This window comes from Colossoma macropomum, unplaced genomic scaffold, assembly GCF_904425465.1.
Source record: "Colossoma macropomum unplaced genomic scaffold, Colossoma_macropomum, whole genome shotgun sequence".
Taxonomy (NCBI): Eukaryota; Metazoa; Chordata; class Actinopteri; order Characiformes; family Serrasalmidae; genus Colossoma; species Colossoma macropomum.
Window position 1 is genome coordinate 12,742,440 of NW_023494794.1, and position 16,733 is coordinate 12,759,172.

At 40.6% G+C, this 16,733-nt stretch overlaps 3 protein-coding genes across 5 annotated transcripts in view; all 3 read right to left on the reverse strand.

Moving 5' to 3' along the window:
* The window catches only part of spag8 (sperm associated antigen 8), a 44,269-nt gene extending 41,293 nt beyond the window's left edge, over positions 1 to 2,976 (reverse strand). For 2 of the 3 annotated variants that reach the window (XM_036580220.1, XM_036580219.1), the window contains exon 1: positions 2,717 to 2,976. The gene's annotated coding sequence lies outside the window, so the exon portion shown is untranslated. Of the gene's footprint in view, positions 1 to 2,509 lie in introns of all 3 variants that reach the window. The other variant, XM_036580218.1, reaches the window with a different exon arrangement.
* Positions 2,977 to 6,209: 3,233 nt separating this feature from the next.
* ccnb1 (cyclin B1) lies at positions 6,210 to 8,844 on the reverse strand. Its single transcript, XM_036580223.1, has 9 exons — positions 8,730 to 8,844; positions 8,367 to 8,507; positions 8,172 to 8,264; positions 7,736 to 7,918; positions 7,475 to 7,633; positions 7,038 to 7,274; positions 6,802 to 6,942; positions 6,608 to 6,718; positions 6,210 to 6,526 (listed from the first exon to the last, which is right to left on the reverse strand). The coding sequence occupies exons 1-9, from the start codon at positions 8,748 to 8,750 to the stop codon at positions 6,425 to 6,427; spliced, it is 1,188 nt and encodes a 395-aa protein (XP_036436116.1). The 5' UTR covers positions 8,751 to 8,844; the 3' UTR covers positions 6,210 to 6,424.
* A 1,030-nt stretch (positions 8,845 to 9,874) lies between these two features.
* On the reverse strand, positions 9,875 to 16,266 carry slc30a5 (solute carrier family 30 member 5). Its single transcript, XM_036580222.1, has 16 exons — positions 15,834 to 16,266; positions 15,561 to 15,683; positions 15,367 to 15,433; positions 15,141 to 15,226; positions 14,953 to 15,040; positions 14,770 to 14,857; positions 14,594 to 14,670; positions 14,248 to 14,418; positions 13,848 to 14,136; positions 13,376 to 13,584; positions 12,569 to 12,726; positions 12,275 to 12,404; positions 11,221 to 11,449; positions 10,567 to 10,793; positions 10,323 to 10,451; positions 9,875 to 10,102 (listed from the first exon to the last, which is right to left on the reverse strand). The coding sequence occupies exons 1-16, from the start codon at positions 15,902 to 15,904 to the stop codon at positions 9,932 to 9,934; spliced, it is 2,313 nt and encodes a 770-aa protein (XP_036436115.1). The 5' UTR covers positions 15,905 to 16,266; the 3' UTR covers positions 9,875 to 9,931.
* Between the last annotated feature and the right edge of the window lie 467 nt (positions 16,267 to 16,733).

Genomic DNA, 16,733 nt, shown 5'->3' on the forward strand with positions numbered 1-16,733 from the left:
ATGTGCCAGGTCAGGACTGTTCACAGCGGTGGTGGCAGGAACCACCAGCCTGAAGCGTCTAATGCTTCTAAAAGCTGCCTCACAGAAAACTACTGCAGTTTTGAGGATTCCCTCATTTTTTTATTCATTCATAGCAGAGAGATGCATGCAGGGCATTTTAAGGCAAACACATATTTTTAAAGATCTAATAATATTTTTAAAGATCTATAATAAACAAAACACAGAAGATATATGTAGGTGCACTGGAGTTTTGGGTAGTAAATTATTGCATCATAAATATCATGTCCCCCGGTTACTTTCACCACCACTATATAAAAAGTCTGAGTAAGTTTCTCTAGAATTGAGCATTTCAGATCAAACCACTCTGAGTTGCTTTGTTTGCTTCTAAACAATTTAATTATTAAGACAGTTTGAGTCAGTGGAATTCCCCTTTAAGTGTATATATATAAATGGCTGGGACAACCAAAACACAAATGTTGTGCTTGAGACTGATAGGCTGGAGGGCAAAAATCCTGTGTATCACTCTGAATTTCTACTGTTTCAAGCCTGCTGCTTAACAGACGTCTGCTTAGATTATAGCAGGGATGACAAAGTGACCCTGAGAGGTAATTTACTGTAACACACACACACACACATACACTCTCTCTCTCTCTCTCTCTCTCTCTCTCTCTCTCTCTCTCTCTCTCTCTCTCTCAGGATTTTGGTCAAATGAAAGCATTTCAATGCCGATGCCAGGGTGCAGAAATATGAACTGAATTTGCTTCAAAAATCTTCCAATGCTCTGGATCATTCATTGGTAATGTTTTTTGCGTCCAGTCCCAATAGCCTCTAAACACTGTCTTTTTGGCATGTTGCTAGGAGATAATGTATCACTGCATCTTTTTTTATGAATAGCCCAATAATACACCACTAAGCCCTATCAGCTTAGCCTGGCATGTCAATTAGACAAACGTATATTCAGGGTTTGTATAGCAGTACAGTACAATTAAACTGGAGCAGTGACAGCTTTAATACGCACAATCAAATAAGCTATAGCTTATAAATCTCAGAAGTCACTCGAGAGCTCGATTGACTTCCATTTCTAGGCAATGTAAATGTCAGCATTTTAAGTCATATGTTAGTTCGCACAGTAGGCAAAAGTGTAAACTCCACAGTGCAATTAATGTGCTAACATAGGAATGATAACACCCTTCAACAATACCAATAATAATCAAGTTCGCTATTGCTGTAATTAAGCGAGTTACAACGCTCTTTGTGATTCTTGAGGCTTTATGGTAATGACCAAACGCTAAGATAGTCCTCTGTTTCACATTGTGTCTTCGGGTGATAATTAGACTGCACTGTAACTTTTTTTCCTTTGGGTTTCAGCGCTGACCACGTTTAATGTCTGAGAAAAAGCCTAGGATCCAATTGTTAGCCCAACAGAAGCCGTATAATAACTTGCATAAGTGCAGATCTGCGCTGTTCAGCCCCCACAGAGCCGCAGGCTGGGGACCATTCTGGCTTGGCTAATTGGAGCGAAGCGAAAGCCCCGGTGCCCGTTCACACCTGGCTGAAACCGAACTCCACGGCTGGGGCACAATAGAAGCCTTTCTTCCCTCTGTGTGCCATTGAGCAGCAAAGGTCTGTAAAGTTCAGGAAGCACATTGAACTTTTATTTGAAAATCTATAAATTCTGAAAATGAATGCTTCTGTGTTTATTTATGCGCGGAGGCTCCAGGCACCGAGAGGCTTCACTCTGGCTGCCAACCGCCCTCCTCGGCAGCTCATGGACGCTCAATGTCGGCTCTGCTCTGAGGACCAAACTGGGGTACACAAAATCTGTAGAGACTCGGACAGAATATAAGGTCTAAGGCACATGCATGTCATAGGCCTTAACGATAAAACCATTCTTTAATTCAGTTTCTCACTGTAAATGTTTTCTTTTGCTCATTTAGAAATAATATGCTAGTAAGCATATTATCAACAAAAGATACAAAGAGATTGAGTGTCTTCTACTACCTGACAGCACTGGAATCCTTCTAATTTAATGTAGTCTTTATAAATGGATTTCTCTGGCTTGAGCTATAGCTGTGTTTACATTAATGCCTACACAAATTCAGGGTGTGCACTTTACATGTCCAAACGTTTGTAGACACCTGCCTAAAGGTTATTTGTAGGGCGTTTGTCCCCATATGCTGCAGCCTCTCTTAAGGCAACTCTTAAGGATGTACACTAGATGCTGGAACAGTGCTGTAAAAATTTGATTGCATTCAGCCACAAGAGCAGTAGTGAGGTCTGGTACTGATGTTGGATATATATATATATATGTACACTTGGCATTGAGCATGGTGACCTTAGACTTCAGAGCATCTCATTCTACTGGCAGTGCTTTTCTATGGAGATTATATGAGCTGTGTGTGCACAGTGGAACATCTGTGTCAGTAATGGCTGCAAATTAAAGTAGCTGATTTCACTAATTAGAAGGGATATCCGGATACTTTCGGACACGTTAGCTGTATTTAGTTACCTGGTTTCGAAAGATTTGATCTAATAGATCTTGACATGTCCCTGCTGAACAAAACTGCAGGCTTCTTGTTGTGGCATCATAAGAAGAATCAAAGGAGCAGTGTACTTTCCTTTGCAGTTCTAGTTCAAGCCATTGTCGTGTACTAAAACACCCTGGTCTTTTAGTCATCTCCGTCACTAGCTGTCCATGAAAAATCGATTACAGTACCGTGGCTGAACGCAGAAACACAGCCGGACGTTCGTGAGGTGCTCGGTCTGCTCTTCTGGAAGGTTGTAAAGCGATCTCACCGGCCAGCCGTGACCTAAGCCTGCAAGTATGGATTCTCGGCAGCGCACTCTTGCAGAGTAGCTTTACTGAAGCTCATTATCACGGGGTCGCTGCGGGTGGAGCCCGGAGATAAAGTCCTGCCCTCGAGAAGAAGAAAGCATTCATAAAATCAGCCGAGAGATCCAAACAAGGAAGAAACCCGCCAGCTGCTACTCTCTGTTCTGACGCTAGGCTAAACGTTTGAAAACTGCTTCTGAAAAGCTGCTTGCAGACAAACTTCCCCCTCCACAGCTGAACTTTGAAAAGATGATTTCTGTGGACACTATCTCCAGGTTCTGTACCCTGAAAAAGAACAGCAGTAACACATTTTTCTACTTTCTTAAAATGGTTCTTTAAGATTTTTTTTTTTGGAAAACGCAGTGTTTTCATATAAAAAATCGTGAACTCTCAACCATCTGATTGGACAACTGTTGTTCACTGTGATGGAACACGTGTTATAACTCTATATTTTCACTTCTGTGTAGTAGCCTACTGTAGCACGTCCTGTGGTATAGTAACGGACTACTTAAACGAACCTGTAGTTTTCGTATACTTTTGCTAACGTTTTTAATGACTGCTATTTTGAATCAGTCACATTCATTTTCATTGCCAGGTACAGGCTACTCATTATAGCCATAAACTCAACAAGGAACATTTACTAGACATCACTAAATCAAAGCAAACGCAAACATACGGGTCGGTTTCCCACAAGATGTCAGTGAGTCGCCACTGAAAGTGCTTTTCAGTCAGTTTTTGTCTTTGAACCAGCCCCAAGATTTTATAGACCATTGCCGTCTCACTCTATTGTCACCTAAAAATCATTTTTTGTGTGAAAACCTAGCATGAAGAGCTTTGCTGGTGTCCAGCTGTTGAGATCTGGCGCCCACAGCGTGGCTCCAACAGCAAGACTACAAAATCAGCAAGACTACAAAATCAGTCAGGGGACTTTCATCAAGAACAGCCTGTTGAAAAGAGTCAGACATTTTAGCGGTGGGACGTCTAGCCTTCTGCCCAAAATGCTGGAAGAGTGTATGCTGCAGCAGTTAATAAGACCCAAACGGTGTGGCCTGAATTAAACCCACAGGTGATCTGCAGCAAATCAGTTGATGGAAGTCTTTGTTAAGTGAGGCGTTCACGGACCCTGAGTCAAGGCTAGAAAGCTGTATGTAAGGTTATGGTCTAAAATAATTAAATTTACACATTTCCCCCTTACGCCAAACGTAACGGCTAAGACATAGTGTATTTAGTGTCTAAAGTCTGCTTCTTTGGTTTTACAGTGGAGCTATGAGGCTAATATCATTTAAGTCTACAGATACAGGCTAGCCTACATAGACACCTGTCACTTGTTAGCTACAGTAGCCTCGTACAGTGCGCATAGATCAGGTAGAGAAAGGTAAATAAAAAGCTCTTTACCAACAGCGACTGTTAGACACATCAAAGCTAAATCCAAAAGTAAACTTTTTTAGTTGAGGATTTCACCACTATACCAATATGTAGGACAAAGTTGCATCATATAGAACAATGTGCTTCCATATATATAGAAAAGGTAATAACCAACAGGATCTAAGAAAACGTTAAAAGGTTAAAGGGCAATGGATAGAAACGACACGGGGAAAGCAACGCGATTTAGGAGAAATGCTGAGTGAAATCTAGTAAGAAAGCGCCCTCTGTTGGAAAATGAACGTTGAAGCAGTTGCACTCCATAAATTCAATGGTGTTTAATTTTTACAGTAAAATAGATCTTGACCATCTTTATTTTGTGTCAACATTGTGCAACTCCGTCATACTGAACTTATTACAAAAAGTAGTGTTGGGGTGGACAGTGGATTACTGTTAACTTGACAAATCATAAAAATAACTTTTGGTTGGCAGATCCTGTCAAGGAGAAAACTTTTTTTTTTGTTTTCTGCCACCACCACCACCCCCTCATTATTTTTTTTGTAATACATTCATGAGGGAGGACATATAAGCATAAACAAACAGACAGACAACAAGAGAAGTAAAAAGGATAGATATTACATACAAATAAGAAAATAAAAACTGTCAAAATAAGCAATGGACTTCATGAAAAGCAAACGTTAAAAACACCAGTAGTGCCATAAGAATTAACGTTGTATGGCGATAGAATTGTGCATTTGTGGGTGAGATAAAGAGGAGAGAGTTTATGATTATATAGAGTAGTTTGGAATTGGGTATTTGATCTCAGTATACCAGCTTCTCCAGTAAAGTTGATTTAGTGGGAAAATTACTGTTGTAAAACATTAATAACCGGTGTCCAGATGGAGTCAAATTGAGTGTTTTTTTGTTTGATGGAAGCAGAAATATTTTCCATAGATATATGATCCATTAGTAAATTTTTCCAATGACAGTAATGGTTTTTGTCTTCCAGTTCATGGGGATGGTTTTCTTGGTGATGGTTAGAGCTGTGAGTAGTGTGGTGGAAGTTTCCTTTGTCATACTGATGTGTCTCCTAACAGACATTTGCAGGGATAGGGGGATAGTGATATTTAAACAGTGCTAATAGATAATTTCTTGCCAGAAATGTTTTGTAGGTGGGCAGTGCCACATGGCATGGATGTAATTATCTGTGGTATTCTGGGTACAATGTCAACAGATTTCAGAGCTGATAAATCCCATTTTGAACATCCTTTGTCCAGTGTAATGTATTCTGTGGATGATTTTATATTGTATGAGCTGTAGCCAAGTACCTGTAATCACACCATTTCTGCAAGCAGAAATCAGCACTGGGAGCAATGGATAGATCTTTCCATTGTATAGTCAAAGTTATTTTTGCTGCAGATGCAGAAACTATTCTGTATATTTTAAATAAGAGTTTGTTCAGAAAGGATAATGTTAGTGAAATTGCAAGGGGTCAATCTAATGTATTTTCAGTCACTTTAATTATGGAGTACAATAAGGATTTTAGATAGAATTTGAGGAACTGATGCTGCCAATGTGGGGGTGGAGGAGGAGAGAGAAAAAAAAAACCCAAGGTTTAATTGATGCTTTTGTATTAAAGAATTATGTTAGACCTATAGCTATTGCATGACAGTGTAATTTAGACAGGACTTTTCATAACTACAGCTGAGTAAGAGAGGGGTTAAAAACAAGCTTTCTGGAACACATTGCAGACAAATTGCTCTCTATTGAAATGACTCTACAGAATAATTTTCATTGACTATCAGAAGCCATTTTCCTTCAACAGTATGGATTGTCAGCTAAATAATTCATAAGCTTAAATTTGCTGGGAAGAAATGAAATCCACTTGGCTTATTGCAGTACCTCCATAAACATCTGATTCACACAAGTGTGTTAACAGGTTAAAGACAAAGCATCAGCCATCTGTCTTCCTTAAAAAAGAGCATATGAAGTTTAGTCATGACAAAACTACCTGTAGTCTTAAAAGATTTATTGTCAATTTAAAAATGTACAAGATTGCACAGTTGGAGTCACATTAACTAGTTACATTTACAAGTGGCAGTGAGAGTAAACTCCAGTAAAATGCATAACCTTAAATCAGATTTCACACAAGTCTAAAAAAAGTAAAAGCATGCAATTAAGTTACAATTTACAGTCAGCACATAGTGCTAGAGTCCTCTTGCAATCTCACTAGGAGACCTGCTTGGCAAGGTCCTTAATCAATGATGACTTGAGCTGAGAGATTGAGGCAATCCTCATTTGCTTCTGACTGGAGTACTTGTTTTTAACAGCCTAAAAAGCAAAGACCAATGAATTACATTAAACAGGAGTTATTTGAAGCAACATAACCTGTACACATGAAAGTGAACTCACCAGGTGTTTTGAGAGCCCCTCATTGACCTTGACAACATTCTTGGCAATATGCTGCATTACTGGAATCAGGTTGTCCTCTGTGTAGCCCATGTAATACTGCAGAGTAGGAGTCTAAACGAGAGTCAAGGAGTTAAGTGAAGTGGGACCTGCTAAAAAAGGATCCATCCTTCAAGATCAAGAGTAATGGAACTTACCCATTCCCCACAACTGAAGACCTTTAGCATGAGAGCAAAAGCAGCACTGGCAACCTGAGAGGGAGGGAAGTGCACCATGTCATAGTCCACCATGGTGAGTTCTACGAAGTACTTAGCCAAGGTGTGTTGCTCTGCTGTAACCTGCAAAGAAGTTCTGATTAGGTCTGATTTCTTAGCATTGGCTTTAAGAGTTTTATTTAAAAAAAAAAAAAACCCACAGAACAGGAGTTATGCACCTCTCCAATTTTTGAAGCCCTTCGGAGGAACTGGAGAGGGAGAGGTCTACCAAAGCTGAATTTCAGGACCCTCAGGATCTTCATCTCCATCTCACGGATCTGAGCAGTAGTGTAGGCGCGGTCCGTCACAAAGGCAAAGTCTGCAATCTCTGGTGGGTACATTTCCTCATACTTTGAGGCAATGAACATGGCAGTCACACCAACCAGCTGGAGCTGCTTCTTGGGAACTGGATGATCCTGGGAGCACAAAGACAGCCATTAGTGACTAAAAATCTGGTGAAGAGTTTCTTTTAAGTTGCCAAGAAATCCTGCCCCCAATTAGAAATACACCAAGCTCATGCTAGTCAAGTACCAGCCTGAAGAGGTCTTAACTCCCACTTATGCAAATAAACTTAAAGAACCTAGTAAAGCTATTACACCATTTCAGGTCAACCTACTTGAAGAAAGCGGTCAATGATTGCCACAGTCATGTACATGGTCTCCTGCAGTAGCCTAAACTTGATCTGAACCTGGACAAGCCAGTCAATAAGGATGGCACGCATGTTCCCAGTGACTTCCCTTCCTTCCAGATACCTTGGCCTGACAGCCTGATCAGCCTAGGGACAAGAGCACAGGCATGAAGTCAAACAGAAGGAGCAGTCTAGTTAAGAGGGAGGGGTAAGTAGAGGGCAAGGCAGAAAGGAAGTAAAGCAACCCACCTCAAGTTGCCGGAGGTATTTGTAGATGTCCTTTACATATTCACTGCAGAGCATGGGATTGTCATAGTCATCAGCATCCACATCTTTGATATTGAGCAGTACATCAGAGAAAGCCTGGCACAGATCCTCTGGGGCACAGCCAGAGGTTTCCATGGGCACAGGAGAGGAAGGCTCTGACAGAATCTTAAATTTAAAAAGCACAGATTTATTTAAAAGCAGATAAGCATGTTCCATTGCAAACAACCCTAAAGTAACCACACATGGAAGGATACATTTAAACCTACAATTGTCAAAAAGGTACAGATTAGGCCATTTAAACCTTCACTTTGTACTTGGAAAGCAGTGCTAAATATAAGTATAGAAACAGAACTTATTTCAGCAACACTGGAAAGCTCAAAGAGTCTAACATACGTGGGTAACCCAAGAAAACCCTCACCTGAACCTCATTTTCAATTTTGGGTGACTCCTTTGGTTGCTTAACAGGCTCAAGCGCCTTCTTCTCAACCACCACGGGTGCAGGCTTCACATCCTGTTTCACAAAGAAAATAAAACAGATTAACCAAGCGACATTCACACACCGAAAGCTTATAATGAACTGTAAGCAATACAGTCGACATTATGCAATAGTTACCTTTTTCTTTATAGGCTGCCGTGGCAATACTGCGTTCCCAATTTCACCGAGCGCAGCTCTTGGCCTTAGAGCAGGTTTATTTGCAATGACTGCTTTCCCAGCAACAGCACTTTGGTTCTCGCTGCTGGCCAGGCGAGTGCTCTGGGAGAATTTAAGAAGTTAATAGAAAGGATACCCAGTTAAAAAACAAAGAACCAAAAGTGGTCAAGTCTCATTTCTTAAACTACAAATAGCATAAAAACGTGCGTGTACACACAGCGACAAGATTAGACTAAAATAAGTGTGATCAGCAAGCTACTTAAGTATTGTTAAACATCTCCGACAACAAGGCCATTTAAAGAAAAACATTAGGGAAAAACTCACCCTTGTAATACGAAGAGCCATTTCAGAAATCGTGCGGCTCTCTGGCTTCTGAAAAAAAAACTGGTTCGGGCTGAACAAGCACGTACTATCAGCGCCTTGTCCTTTGGTTTAAATTGTCGCTCTTTCGAATTTGATTCGCTGCGTTCTAAAACTCACGAAATCTGATTGGTTGAGCTGCACCTGATAACAATGCGTTCCTAAGGCGACTGATGAGCACGTGACCTCCAAAGGGCGGGGCTCGTTGGTTAAATCTGTTCTTCGGTGACTTTGTTGGTAATCCGTTTATTCAGAGGTTTGTACTGCCGCCTACTGTATTGGAGTACATGCGAGAACGAAGAGATTCAAAATGTCCATTGATGGTTCTAGGCGAAGAATTTGCCTAGAAGTAATCCTCTGAATATTATAATGCAGTTTTAAAATCAGGATCATCGCGTCCCATGACATTCACCAAAACACAAGACATACGTAGTCCGTATCTGACGCATGAATAGCGTCGCCACCGTAACGTAGCTATGTTCCCGATGCAGTCAAAAGTAGCGTCTGTTCAGCTACAGAACCTGATCTTTACAGTTGCCATGCTTTGGTGCAGCCTAGTAAACAAACATATCAGTAACAGAGCACGTTTTCGAAAACAACTTTTTAATTTAAGGGTAATGCGAACCAATCAAACACATTCTGTGTACTTTGCATGGGTTTTCGTTAACGGATAAAGCGAAGTTTGAACTTTTTAAGAGGTGCTATGTCAGCAGAACGGGACACTGGAGCAGCCTTGCATGAGTCATTACACAGAATGCAAAGCGCTGGCTAGGATTATAAAGTTCCCCGGCATCGGCTTGCGAGGAGTAAATATGCAGTCACGCATTGATCCATCAACCAACATCAGTACCTGACCTCACTAACGTTGTTCTGGCTGGATGTAATCAAATCCTGATAGCTATAGCAAATGCCCTCTTAATACCCTTAATTTCAGAGAACACATTAGCTGATCAGGACATATAGAGTAACTGTTTGGTTCTTTTTTTTTAAACTGTCAACTATAACAGGCAAATAGTTCATTTACAGGTTTATTTACAAACACATACTGCACTGTAAACATCACACCACTTTGATATTGAATTTATTAAGAAATTAGCCACACTATGAACCACAACTAAATAAATTTTTATTTAAAGGAAAATCATTTACATTTTTTACACAACTGGTTACATGATACATGTGCCGTCTTTGTAATATTTCATGGACTCCATCTGTTGGGTCATTGCCAGAACCTCATGGAATCCTGTGCTAAGGCCAGACATGTGTTGGAAATAGGCCTCCTTCTCCACCTGCACTGTCAGATTATTTACTCCAGCATCCTTAAGCACTGCAGTTACCTGACAGCAACAACAAAAACCACAAGAGGTGAGAAGAATTCAGTTTTGGCTTGCTTCACGTAGTACGCAATTTGCCAAACAATTACGGATTTCTTATAAAAGATTATTACATAATAAATTGATCAGGACATTACAATGAAAACTCAGGACATTTAAGAACAAACTTCTGTATGGTATTAAAACAACACACAATCTCTTCTAAAGAAAGTTCATGCCGAACCTGTTGAATAACTCGCTGCTCCACAACATCGGACATGATCTGTAGGTGAATGGTTCCAGCAACGACGTTTGCAGAATGTCTCCAGAAGTGCGGGTCACGATAAGACAAGATACCCTCTATTTTCTGAATCTGAGTTAAAAAAAAATAAAAAAAAAGATGTTAGAGTCTATCTTGAAAATTACTTTGTATATCAAAAGCTCAGAAACATTTAATTGATTTAAAATACTCACTACTAAATTTATACCTTTTCAAGGGCAAAGTTGAGGTCCTTCTCGTGCTCAGGTGGAATCCTCAGCAGCAGGACTTCACAGGCATCCTTCAACAGAGGAATGACACTGAGAAAGATGAGTGTGGCAATGAACAGAGAGCATATGGGGTCTGCTATCAGCCAGCCAAACTGACTGATAAGAACCGTGGATATGATGACTCCGACGCTGCCCAATGTATCAGCCAACACATGCAGAAAGACTCCTGAAAGCATCCAGACAAACTGTCAGTGCAGTTACAGATACAGATAACAAAAGCAAATATGCAGTAAGAGTGTTTTCAGAACAGATTCTTTTTAGGCTGTAAAAGTCAAAGTAGACATAGTTATCATGTCTGTTAAATGTTATGTAGCACATCACTCATTCATTCCGGAGTCGATTCTGACTTCCACTCTTTTCTCTTTCTACACGCTTATCCAACGTCAGCCAAAAAACCTAAATGTAACTCTAAAAATATTTACATCCATTTGCATACAAACCCGTGGTGTATCTGATTTATAAAATGTTCTTCCTTCAACACAGAACACAATCAATGAAAACACCTCTAAAAACAAAATGAAAAAAATCAATCATAAGAACAGCGTCAATGGACAGTATCTCTCCGCTATAAAGAAACACAAAAGTATAGCTACCTCTCATATTAGCATTCATGCCTCTTCCTCCAGGGCTGTGGGAGTGACCATGACCGTGAGAGTGGCCGTGGCCTCCATGGCTGTGGCCGTGTTCTCCGTGCCCATGGCCATGGTGCGAGTGGCCATGCTCATGGCCTGAGCAGCTGCCCTTAGATGCCCCATGGGAATGGGCATGGCTGAAGGCACAGATGCCCACCAGGTTCACAATAAGTCCGCCCACAGAGACTGGCTGTTTGGGAAGAGTATAACAATATATGAGCGAAACTTCTGAAAGTTGTGGGAGCATTTCACTGTCAGACCTGAAGAGATCTTGATGTTTCACACAGATCTCAGAGCTGTTGGGTGAAAGGAAACAAAGTAGTCTCAAAAGGTGTATTTCTGAACAATTCAAAATGATTTGCAAAGCTAAGCAGAATGCCCTGTCTGCATTGTCTTCAGTATGGGCTCAGTGTACAGTAAGTGGACCAGCTGTGCAGGTCCTTGTGAGTGTTCATCCCAGTTAATTGCCAAATTGTGGAGCTTTACACGAGGGACAATGTTGTTGTTTGCCCTCTGTGAGCTGGTTTGCAGTCTGATGAGGAGGCAAGCAAAGCGTCTCTTTAAGACGCAGAAAGGCTGTTCAGTGCAGCAGCACATTTGTGGCTTCTGTTGAATCAGTGCTCCATGGGTGAGGTGGGCCTTCAGAGAGGTGTCAGCAGGTACCGGTGCAGAGGGTCGCCTCTCTCACCGAGCCACACTCCACTGTAAACTGCTTTGTCGAGTTGAGTCATTCCGTTCGCTCAGTGTTGTTCAGTTTCATGTCAGCTAATCATTTAAAAATGCCACAGATATTTCTTTGAGTGAGTGGCTACATGGTTTTAGTTGATGTGTTTCAAATTACAAGTAGCATCATAGAAATAAAAGACATAGCATTGTGTACAGTAAGGCCCAGTGAATTACAGAGTCTATGTAGACTAAACTGTAATGCTAATGAAAGAGCAAGAGCCTCATTAATAATACTAGTACTCCTGAAAGAGCACAGTCCCAAAAAATTCATAAAAGATGAAGTACTTGCCGCTAGCATCACTGTGTTTATGTTTGGAGGGTCTATGAGTCTGGAGATCGATTCCACAAACACAAAGAAGGCGATGACCATTAGGAATAAACCATTAATGAACCCAGATAGGATCTCAACACGGCCATACCTAAAAAACAAAAACAAAACAAACAAAAAAAAACCCGCAAACATACACACATCATAATGGAAATACTCTGAATTACTTAGCAGTAAACTCAATAGCAGCAAACTCTCTTAATAATCTACACATTAATTCTAAAAACAAAATGGAAGAAAAAAGAATAACCATACCCATAAGAGTATATTCTAGTTGCTTTCCATCTGGTCATCAGGGCAGCAAAGAGTCCCAGCACCAGAGCAGAGCAGTCAAACAGCATGTGGAAACCATCTGAGATCAGACCAAGACTGTTGGTCCATACACCATAGAAGAGCTCCACAAACGTGAAGGCCTGTCAAAAACCAACAGCATTATCACTTACACCTTGTGCACAATATGAACCTTTAAATGGGACAGTTTACACCTTGCATCAACATGCTTTTTTTGGTGACTGGAGCACAATTAATTTCACTGTGCCCCAAGAAAAGCCTGGTGTAAACAAGTTCAGATCACACAGTGATCAGATAATGATCAGGTCACTAAAACCAAATCGGAGACGTATTCTGTGTCCTACAGTTACGTAGGGAAAAATGTATATGCCAAGTGCTGAATAGCAGGTCAGAAGAAACACAAGAAAACGCAAGATGGAGGGTAGGCAAGGCTGCTTAAACCAAGTGGCTTCTTGCACTTTGGACGGATGAAATGCCCAAGCCAAACCTGTCGATTAATATTGTAATGGGGGGCAAAGTAAACAGACATAAAATGGAAACAATGTATATACTAATATGTTTTAACACAGCAGAGTCAAATTAGATCTCGTCTGATTACACCAGGGATGCATTTAGTGAAAAGTACATGAAATCCAGCCAAACTTTGTCCAGATAAGATGTAGACATGTTAAAGCAAGGGTGCACAGCCTCAATATGTCTGAATCACTTGTACCAGAATTAACAAAAGAAGCCACTGAAAAATCATAAAAATTAGTCCCATTTTTGTTTTACCAAGTTGAGACAGAGGAAGTAGAAGATTTGTCGAGAATCGTACTCCTCCAGGATCTGCTTGAGTGAGTCTTTGATGAATCGAGGTAAAGACTGGGAGCTGTGCTGCAGGGCATCTCCCATCAAGTTATAAAGAGGGATTCCTTCAGGTGAATACCCCACCAATGTGCCTTTCTGCCCTTTCTTAGAGGGAGATGACAGTATACTGTCAGCTGAAAAACACACAAAAGAATAACTTTAATTGTACATCACGTTTTGAAATAACATTTACTCACCTTACAGGAAAAATACAATAAAAAAGTACAACTGCATCATCAACTACACCGGATGTAATGATTTACATTGTCTGGATTCAATTACTATTCTCCTGGCCATGACAACAGAACCGAAACACCTATTTATTGATCTCTTCATACTGCATCTGAAATGTGTGGATTAGATGTTATCACAATGGAAAATCGTTTCTGTAACTCACACAGGATGAAGAAGCAAGCACTGACCAGCACACCCCCAGAGAGCACATGCTCAGTGCTGGCCTGCTGCCCTGGCTTGCTCATAGCCCGGAGCTGGTCAGTCAGAGGGTGTGTCCAGAAGTTGGCCAGTAGCAGACCACTCAGGAACAGGAAGATGGAGCCATAGCGAGCTGAGCATGGTGCCTCCAGCTTTGCTGTGCAGATGGACTCAACGTAGAAATCCAGGATCATCACTGAGAATACGATCATGGCGAAGGGCATGATCAGGCCAGACCAGGACTCCACCTTGCTCTGAGGGATTTCATTTTAGGCAGGTTATCAATACAGCAGATATGTATTAGGTACTGTATGTCTGACAGTGCGAACAATGGTAGGATTCTTTTGCATAGAGAATGCATATACCTCAGTGGTGGCAGACAGCACAATGACCCAAGGCAGCAGCACTACAGCGGAAACCAGGTTGGACAGAGCATAGAGACGCTTAGCTCCTCCGATCTCCACTGACAGCTTTCTAGAGTGTGTGTTGAAGGCCACCTTTAGACAAAGAGCCAGAACCAACAACACAACTCCACCCTGACAGAAAATGACAAAAAACAAAATTAGTCTTTGTTGTTTTACTAATCTTTAACTTCTGAATAGTAGTCAACCAATAGTTGTCCCACTAAACAGCATCCAAGAAGCAGTAATTTGTAAAGATGTTATCACACAGAAATAAAGTTGCATGACAAAACTTACTAATATTACTCACTTTATGGTCCGCCACACCTAAAAAAGCGATCCCGGTGTACAGTGCATGGGTGAGAGCACTGTCATGGTGACCCTCAGCTGCAAGTTAAACAGTTAAGGGCTGCAAACTTTAGCTTTCCAAACTGTAAATGACATTAAGTGGAACAAAACAAAAAACAACACATTGTCCAAGGATACGGTGTTCTGCCATTTTTGCCATGAGGTCATCATTATCGAACAGCAGTAGACATATGACTGCAATGATGAAGAAAGCAGCACCTCTTGTCTATAAAACAAATACAGAACAATAATGTACATTCTGGAATGCTAACAGACAACTAATCCTTTTTGGAAAGTTGCATAATATGCTACATATCTAACCTTAGAAGGCCCTCCTCCAGAGCTGGTGAAGAGAACGCTAAGAAGAGAGATAACTACCACATCGCTGTGCTCAAATAACAGCAATGTCCTGCAACAATTAAACTTGGCTTAATTTTCTTGCCATGATGAATATACACATCTATGAAAGCATAAAAATTAATTACAAAAGCAGGGGCCCGCAGCCTTACCTTAGTGGTCCACAGAGTGTAAGGCCAAAGAAGCCCAAAAGTGAGATTATACTGCTGATGACAGCATGTTTGAAGATTTTGATCCACTGAAAGAGAAACAATAATAAGACAATGATAAGACAATGTCTGAATTATGAAGATCTTGCATATACATATCTAAGAAAAGAGTGACATTAAGCTTTCATATGTGGATCTTAAATGTGTATCAGCATCTTTCCCAACATACCTGTCTTTTGGCCACCATTTTTCCTGACGAGAACGGTTTTTGAAAGAAAAGCAAAATCATTGCACACCTGTGTTAGAGAGACAGAAAAGACATACAGAATGTGTAGCACGGTATATTCTAACATACCATGAACATGGACCATGATTTGTTTTATAGGTTTGTTATAAATTTAAAAATCTAAAGCAACTTCTTACCCTAATTTAAGAATGAAGACAAACTGCACAATATGTACAACTTTGAGGAGGTCATAGGATTCAAAAATTCCTAAAGCCTTTAACATCTTGGTGAGTAGCAACAACACAATATATCTGGTCAGTCTGAAATAAAAGACACAAGAATAAGATGAATCCCAGCACAAAATACCAAAAAAAGCAGAACCATTTCAAGCTATCCTATACAACGTTACAAAGGTTCATTGTAAAGTAATCTAATTAAAGTTAGCATAGCCAGTTAGTTGCAAGGCTTACCTGGCATTTGGCACCTCAACTCGACCGAGCTTCCCACCCGAGATAACGTTACTACTGTATTTGTCGTCCATTGTGTTGCTGTCGGGGCTGTAGGTTACTTACACAAATATAAGAAAAAGTCCACGTATTTTTATTTTCGGCCTACAAAGTGGCCACTTGAACAAGTTAGCTAGCTAGCTAAGGGCACTGATAGCTAAAGCATAGCTAAAGCATTAACCTACAGTTTGTCCAGCTAGCTAAGAACTTCCGTGTAGTTTAGGATCCTTTTCTTCGGATCTCAAGCTTGTGGAGTTGTCTCAGAAAATTGGTGAATATTAAAATATCCATTTTTGTTTAGAAGTCAAATATGTAACTGCAAATCTTCACATTTATGCTTCGCTGCAATGTTAGCCATGTTAGCCACGGCGTCATCCATGTAGTAATCAACGTCAACATTTCCTCAAAGATGGCGGCAAACTGTGACATCTTTCAAAATAAAATACCACCAACGTTCTGTTTTTCTAAATTAAAAGTCGAGAGAGAGAGAGAGAGAGAGAGAGAGAGAGAGGAGAGAGAGAGAGAGAGCAACAGATGTTCTAAATGTCCATTAAAGGTTGGAATTTGTCAAAAAAAGAAAAAAGAAAAAAAACAACAACATTAGAGATATCAGGATGTGACTGATCCATAACGAAATTCTGTAATATCACTTAGTAGTGGTGATTCAAGCTTCTCACCTCATTTGGTGCCACTCTCTCCTCCCTTCTAGACTGTAGATTGATGCCATGATGTCAGAGTGAACCTAATGGTGCCTTGGCCTTATCCTGACTCAGCTCTGTGGCTTATATATGTCTCCATAATGTGCTCTGCAGAAAAGGTCAAGTGAGTGAACTGTACCATTAATGTCCACAGTAACTGTAATAG

What these genes read in the sequence shown, in the direction of transcription:
- slc30a5 (XM_036580222.1), bottom strand. Translation starts at nt 15,904, where the DNA reads ATGGACGACAAATACAGTAGTAACGTTATCTCGGGTGGGAAGCTCGGT. An exon ending in GGCAAAAATGGCAGAACACC is followed by an intron (nt 14,671 to 14,769) that starts GTATCCTTGGAC and finishes TTTAACTTGCAG; the next exon opens with CTGAGGGTCACCATGACAGT. An exon ending in ACTAGAATATACTCTTATGG is followed by an intron (nt 12,405 to 12,568) that starts GTATGGTTATTC and finishes TTTGTTTTTTAG; the next exon opens with GTATGGCCGTGTTGAGATCC.
- ccnb1 (XM_036580223.1), bottom strand. Translation starts at nt 8,750, where the DNA reads ATGGCTCTTCGTATTACAAGG. An exon ending in GGCAGCCTATAAAGAAAAAG is followed by an intron (nt 8,265 to 8,366) that starts GTAACTATTGCA and finishes TTTGTGAAACAG; the next exon opens with GATGTGAAGCCTGCACCCGT. An exon ending in GGGCTTCAAAAATTGGAGAG is followed by an intron (nt 6,943 to 7,037) that starts GTGCATAACTCC and finishes ACTTCTTTGCAG; the next exon opens with GTTACAGCAGAGCAACACAC.